Consider the following 7,107-nt stretch of genomic DNA (forward strand, 5'->3'; position numbering starts at 1 on the left):
ATGATGATCACCACTTGATGTCATCCTTCATAGGTTATATGATATCTTCCTTTTGATGAAAGCCCATGGAAAGATACCTAACCCACATAGAAACCTCACATAGCAATGGACAATGCTTACCATACTATGGGATCATTTGATCCCACTTGGTACATCTTTTATGCTTTGTGTGTTGATCAACTTGAATCCACTCTTTGTACTTAGTCTTGATCAACCTTGTATCGTATATTCTCTCTCTCCATAAAGATGGTATCTTGAAGGTAAACATCAATGCTCAACGAATCCTCTTCTTCAAGACAAGCTTGCAATAGTCTCAACTCTCACATGGCCAACTCCTTCTTATAACCTTGAAACCAACAAATGGTCTTCAAGCAATGCCTATGGACAAACCCTTCAAATATAACTCAAAGCAATCATTAGTCCATAAAAATTGTGATCGATTGCCAAAACCAAACATGGGGGCACCATGTTCTTTCAGCTACCGCGTTACCGGAGGCGATGCGGTCCATCTAGCGTCCGAACGCGTCGGCGGATGCGCAACCGCTTCGTTTGCGCCCGAGGCGAAGGTGAACACATGGGCTTCCGCTGACGCCAATATGACGTGGCGTGCCCGCCGTGCAAGGCAGCGGGCATGGGAGACGGTGGAAGCCCTCGCTGCGTGAATGTTGACGAGGCGGAGTCGCATTCTCAGGTGCCCCGTATGGTGCATCAGTCGAGCGCCGCAACTGCGTCATGGTGGACATCACCGGCTCCTCCGAGGATGAATCCATCATTGATCTCACGTTCACCGGCAGCGTGAGGGTTGCGGACTCCGAACTTCAACTTTGAAAATGGTGTTTATGGTTGTGAAATCAACTTTTCGTGTGTTGTCCAGTCACTGTTTGTGAACGCGGCCGGTCGCGCGTCCGCGGGTATTTGTGTGCCGGATTTAGGCAATTGTGGTTGTAGATATTCTAACATCATCCACCTCGGTAGAAAAAAGAAGTTAACATCAAGAATCTAATGTAATTTCATTTCAAACGTGTCCTGAGAACTTTAGATTTCCGTTCGATGTCGGTCAAAAACGAAGGCGTGCTCTCCGTCTCCGGGCCCATCGTCCCGTCCACATCCTCCCTCATTCCAGGATCTATTTCAGCCAATGGGCAATGGCGGGCTTCCCAATCCCAAGTCGAGTAGAGCACCCGCGCGCGAGCTTCTTCCAGTTCCCCCGGCACCGCCATGACGTCGCCGGCGACGGAGAAGCCCAAGACCACCAAGAAGCACAACGCGCACCTCAACAACCCCTTCCCGCGCGCCGTCCCGGCCGCCGCTTTCCGCAACGGCGATGCCGCGCCGCCCCTCTCCTTCGGCCCGTTCTCCAAGCTCGCCCACGCCCACGATTACCCCGTTGGCTCCCGATTCCGCCTGAGCTGGAATCCCTCGCTCGGCGGAGCGGTCTCGCTGGCACGCGTCTCCTCCTCCGACGGCGATCCTCGCAGCCGCGTGATGTGGGAGACCATCCCCGGCGTCGCGTTCGTCTCCGCGGCTTCCGCCACCACCGAGGCCGACGAGTGCCGCGGATCGTTCGCGCTCCGCGACGGACGCGCCCGCCTTGTTCCCGACCGCCAGAGCGTCGACAGGATCAGGTCCTTGTACCGCTGCGACGTCGAGGCCGGCGCCGACGCCCTGCGCGGCGCCGCGTTCGAAGCGTCTGACCAGACACGGTTCCCGGTGCTGTTGATCACCGGGGTCGTGTCTGCGAAGAAGGCGGACCCTGCGTCGTCGTGCTGCTGCGGCCTGCGCGCCGGCCGCCGTGCCAGGGCCCGCGCTGGAAAGCCGGTCCTGTCAGGGAGGTACTGGGTCTTCCTGGAGGAGAAGAGCGACACGCAAGTGTCGTTCAGCGTCAAGATCGCCGACTACCAATGGAGCTGCGGCCACGCCGATCCTTCGAGTCCACCACCGGCGGCCACGACAGCTCCAAGGCCCCACCGGATCAACATCCTGAGCCTTCGGCTCCGCCTGGCGGGGAGAGTCCATAGGAACATGAGCAAGAAGAAGAAGCTCTCCGCCCAGGAGGAGCTCTCAGCGCTGCTGCCGCCGACGGAAAGAGCGTCGGCGGACGAGGAGGCACGGCCGGAGGAGTTCAACCGGGTGTTCCTCACGTACGTGAGCGAGCGCGACGAGCGGTTCTACGGCTTCGGCGAGCAATTCAGCTGCATGGAATTCAAGGGGAGAAGGGTGCCCGTTCTTGTGCAGGAACAGGGGATTGGCAGGGGAGACCAGCCCATCACTTTCGCTGCCAATCTCCTCAGCTACAGGTAAATAATAGTTTCCCCATGTTTCGTTTTTACAAATATTTGTTGATTGTGGGTTTCAAACTAAATTCAATATGCAGTACTATGTTTTTACCTAATAAAAACAAATTCCATATATTACAGCAAATTTTGCAAAACAATAATTTAGTATTTGTTTTGAACCGTCCAATTTATATATAATTTTGGTCAAAGATTCAAAAGTTTGACCGTTCAGATTCAAGAGTTTGGGCATCATCGACGGATTGAGATTGGAACTTAGTGTGGTCGCTTGTTGCATCCTTGAACGAACTTGAAACGTACAAGTATTTAAGATGGCAACGATGGTGAGTGTAACGACTCACAGCTAGCGACAGTGACAGATTGTCACAGTTGTCTTGCGCGTGTGTGCTTGGAACTCCTACTCCATGTCCACAGTTCTCTCACTTTGTCATAGCCAGACAAGGAGATTTTGTTTTTGTTGCCATTTTAAGCAGTTCTGCAGTACTTTTTCGTAGTATTTCGAGTATGAGATGCTTTGTTGTGGTGTTCAACTCGTGGTGATTTTCTGCAGGTCGGGAGGAAACTGGAGCACCACGTATGCTCCATCTCCTTTCTACATGACCTCCAAGATGAGGTCCCTGTACCTGGAGGGATACGATTATTCTATATTTGACCTTACAAAACCTGACAGAGTGCAGATTCAGGTAGCCATTTAGCAGGTCTATATGCATTTTCTTTTCTAATTAGTCTCCGATTGAGCTGACTGAAGTCAAGAACTGCGGACAGTCCAACTCAACTCCGCTGTGCACGAACGATTCAGCGATTCCATGCTCTGTTTTGCAGGTATATGGTAATTCGGTTCAGGGAAGAATACTGCAGGGAGAGTCACCGACCGATCTGATCACGAGCTACACGGGGTCGACCGGACGGCCGCCGGTTCTTCCCAGATGGATCACGTCCGGCGCGGTCGTCGGCATGCAGGGCGGCACGGACGCCGTCCGCCGTGTGTGGAGCCAGCTGCAAGACCACGACGTCCCGGTCTCCGCATTCTGGCTGCAGGTCTCCGGTCTGAAGGAATCAAGAAGCACTTGAGAAACACTCGACTCCCAACTCTGAACAAGTGCGTGTTGCATATTCTGCAGGATTGGGTTGGGCAGAGGAAGACGGCGATCGGGTCGCAGCTCTGGTGGAACTGGGAGGTCGACGACGATCACTACTCCGGCTGGAAGGACCTTATACGCGATCTCCGGCGCGACGGCGTGAGGACGATGACATACTGCAATCCCTGCCTTGTCCCGGTTCGTGCCGTGCATCCCCGATCGATCAGAGCTCCAATTTTTGCTCAAAATTCCTTGTGATCGAGCTTACATATACGTATATGTGCAGATGGGTGAGAAGGGGAACGCGAGGAGGCACCTGTACGAGGAGGCCAAGGAGCTGGGGATCCTGGTGAGGGACGAGGCCGGCGAGCCGTACATGATGCCCAACACGGCGTTCGACGTGGCCATGCTGGACTTCACCAACCCGGAGGCGAGCTCCTGGTTCAAGGGCATCCTGCGCGGGATGGCGGACGAAGGCGTCAGCGGCTGGATGGCCGACTTCGGCGAGGGCCTCCCTCTGGACGCGCGGCTCCACTCCGGGGAGGACCCCGTGGCGGCGCACAACCGGTACCCGGAGCTGTGGGCGCGCGTCAACCGGGAGTTCGCCGACGAGTGGAAGTCGGAAGCCGGCGAGGACGAGGAGGAAGGGCTGGTGTTCTTCGTGCGGGCGGGGTTCAGGGAGAGCTCCAGGTGGGCGATGCTCTTCTGGGAGGGGGACCAGATGGTGAGCTGGCAGGCCAACGACGGCATCAAGAGCAGCGTCGTCGGCCTGCTCAGCGGCGGCCTCTCCGGCATCCCGCTGAACCACAGCGACGCCGGCGGGTACTGCACCGTCGACCTCCCGCTCCTGCGCTACCGACGGAGCGAGGAGCTCCTCATGCGGTGGATGGAGGTGAACGCCTTCACCGTCGTCTTCCGCACCCACGAGGTACCAGCACCAGTGCACCACACACACACACACACACACGTACCACTGTTGGATTGGATGAAGCACGCACGCATGATGATTCAGATGATCCACCGATTTGTTGCAGGGGAACAAGCCCGGGTCCAACTGCCAGTTCTACTCCAACAGCCGGACCCTCGCGCATTTCGCGCGCTGCGCCAATATGTACAAAGCCTGGGAGTTCTACCGCCTCCAGCTCGTCAAGGTCCACACCCCATGCCGCTCTGCTAGCGCTACTAATTTTTCAATTAATCAGGAGTTCGGGTGATGGATGGATGGATTTCTTGGCATGCAGGAGGCGGCGGAGAAGGGCCTCCCCGTGGCGCGCCACCTCTTCCTGCACTACCCGGAGGACCGGCGCGTGCAGGAGATGACGTACCAGCAGTTCCTGGTCGGGACGGAGATGCTGGTGGTGCCGGTCCTGGACAAGGGCAGGACCGCGGTGACCGCCTACTTTCCGACGTCGGACGGGGGGTCGTGGAGGCACGTGTGGACCGGCGAAGAGTTTGGCGGTGGGCACAGGAGCGGGCACGGTAGCCTGGGGGAGGCGACGGTGCACGGGTTCGAGGCCGAGGTCAGCGCCGACGTCGGCTGTCCGGCCGTGTTTGTGAGGGTTGGGTCACCCGTTGGGGAAAGGTTTGTAAGAAATTTGAGAGACCTCGGTGTAATTTAACTGGCCGAGTAAATGGAAACAACAACCAAACAGTTGATAATTGGACTCGTAACTGGAAAGTGGAAAAGTCATTGCAGCCGTCTTGGAGTAGTGGCAAGTTTCATTCGAGCATGAGAGCAAATCCCTGTTTTTCCAAACAAGAAATTTTGATGCTAACGCATTTGGTGTGCTCTTGAAAGAAACAAAACTAATAGTCGACCTTTAGTTCCACGCATCACATGCATACCTAACGACATATCCAACGCGGATCCTAAAATGGACACGTGTCCGTCCGCACATGCGAACAGATGGGTCCGCGGACAGTGGTATGGGAGCTGGTCATCCAATCATACCGCATACATTTCAAAGCTGACTTGAACAAAAGGAACGAACGTACATGCAAACCGTATGATTTTCATCTAAACCGGACGAGAATCTTTACATTTTTGAAATATTTCAACTAAACTATAACGGATTACGCTATTCTAACCTAGTCTAAATGACCGCCGGTCGCGGTGGCACCCATTACCCACGACATGTCTTCCTCATGTCCGGCAGCAAGCTCACCAACAAGCCGTGAGCGCCGAGAAGTGAAGCTTCAGCGGGAGGGGGAAGAGTGCTTCTACGAAACTCCAGGCAAACTCACCGACTGTGAGGCCCGGCAATACGTCGGCGGTGGCATCCCATGTTCTACTCTTTCTCGCTATCGACGGCGGACGTGTACGTGTCGGCCTGCTCGTCGTGGCAGCGGGGCGTGAACGACGTTGACGGTGAGGTCGACGGGGAGCTGCCGAGGTCCTAGGTCTCGCCTCAAATTCCTCTACGGCAACGTCGATGTCCATAAATAGAGTGTCTTTCTCCGCTCGCAAGACGCATAGCCGCCATCGCTTGCTGATGAGGTTGCACCAAGGGGTATGCTCATGAAGATCCAATACAATATGATCCGTGGGTCTACAACTCAAGTTACGCTAACGTCAGACGTGACCCTGAAAGGACTCGGGCAATTGCAACGCGCTCTATCATTCGGACGAGGAACTCTTAGATGCTCAGATGAACAAATCACTCGAAGACAAGAAGAGGAACGAGCACGAAGAGCATCCGAAGCGTCGCCATAGTTGATAGAGCATACATTACCAATACTAACATGTCAGTTACGCCAACTCAACGCCCAACCCTAAACAGAACTTCCTTCTGTTCAATTTTTTTTCGTTTGGGTAGGGCAATGAGGCGGCGTCCGGCCGTTTTCCTTGATGCGCTGGACGTACGCCCAACGGGTGGACACATTTTTTTGCCCACTAAAATACATTTCTTTTATTTCATCAACAACATTTGGATACATTGAAGTACATTCACCAATTCTTTGCTAAGAGAGTAAGAAAAAAAATAAGAACCACAATTAGACATTTTAAAAGCTATCCAACTTCCATAATTACTCCTAATAGTTGGATTAATATCTTTATGTTTTCATTGTTGATCTGTGGCTTCTCGAGCGTGCACACTCCTTTCTTCTTCGATTCTAAAGAAGTAGACGCTGATTCGCATCTAATCACATCTCTAGCCTCTATTCTAGCAACGAGTGCACGAGCATCTATCAAATTTCGTGCTATCAATAGATCGATGTATCCTTCTTCCCAATACCAAAACTTGCATCCATCTTACACGCAAATTTGAGTATAAGCAATGAGAGCTACCAAAATTGGGTCAAATCCGGGAGCACAACCGTATCAAAAGAAGCACATACCCCATCTTTTTTGCACTTGAAGAACACCCATCCAGAATGTTCCGGTGTGGTAGAAACCCGGTGCATGACCTGCCGCGGACAGTTGTCGCACTTTATGAGCGGCAACGGTGAGCCGACGAGCTGTTGGGCCAGTGCCGAGCCCGGACGATGACTGGGCGTGCCATTTCTGAAGAACCGCCGACGGGATAGATCCGAGCGACTAGAGGCGGAGTCTATACCTGCATGCGGCATGGAGGCATTGCCGGGGCTGTGCGGACCAGTACCCGGCCAATCCATGGCAAGGCGCTGTCGCCGGCGGCCGGATGCGCCAAATCCTGGTGCCGCGGATCTATGGATTGGCCGCTGGTGCTGGGGCGAGAGAGGCACAAATCCGATGGTCGGGTTGGACAGCGAGG

At 54.2% G+C, this 7,107-nt stretch overlaps 1 protein-coding gene across 1 annotated transcript; it reads left to right on the plus strand.

Moving 5' to 3' along the window:
• Window positions 1–1,090: 1,090 nt before the first annotated feature.
• Window positions 1,091–5,032, plus strand: LOC123069659 (sulfoquinovosidase). The gene is made up of 7 exons (XM_044492579.1): window positions 1,091–2,297; window positions 2,845–2,977; window positions 3,117–3,332; window positions 3,416–3,571; window positions 3,660–4,301; window positions 4,408–4,524; window positions 4,615–5,032. The coding sequence occupies exons 1-7, from the start codon at window positions 1,219–1,221 to the stop codon at window positions 4,990–4,992; spliced, it is 2,721 nt and encodes a 906-aa protein (XP_044348514.1). The 5' UTR covers window positions 1,091–1,218; the 3' UTR covers window positions 4,993–5,032.
• The last annotated feature ends 2,075 nt before the right edge of the window (window positions 5,033–7,107 follow it).

This window comes from Triticum aestivum, chromosome 3B (assembly GCF_018294505.1).
Source record: "Triticum aestivum cultivar Chinese Spring chromosome 3B, IWGSC CS RefSeq v2.1, whole genome shotgun sequence".
Lineage (NCBI taxonomy): Eukaryota > Viridiplantae > Streptophyta > Magnoliopsida > Poales > Poaceae > Triticum > Triticum aestivum.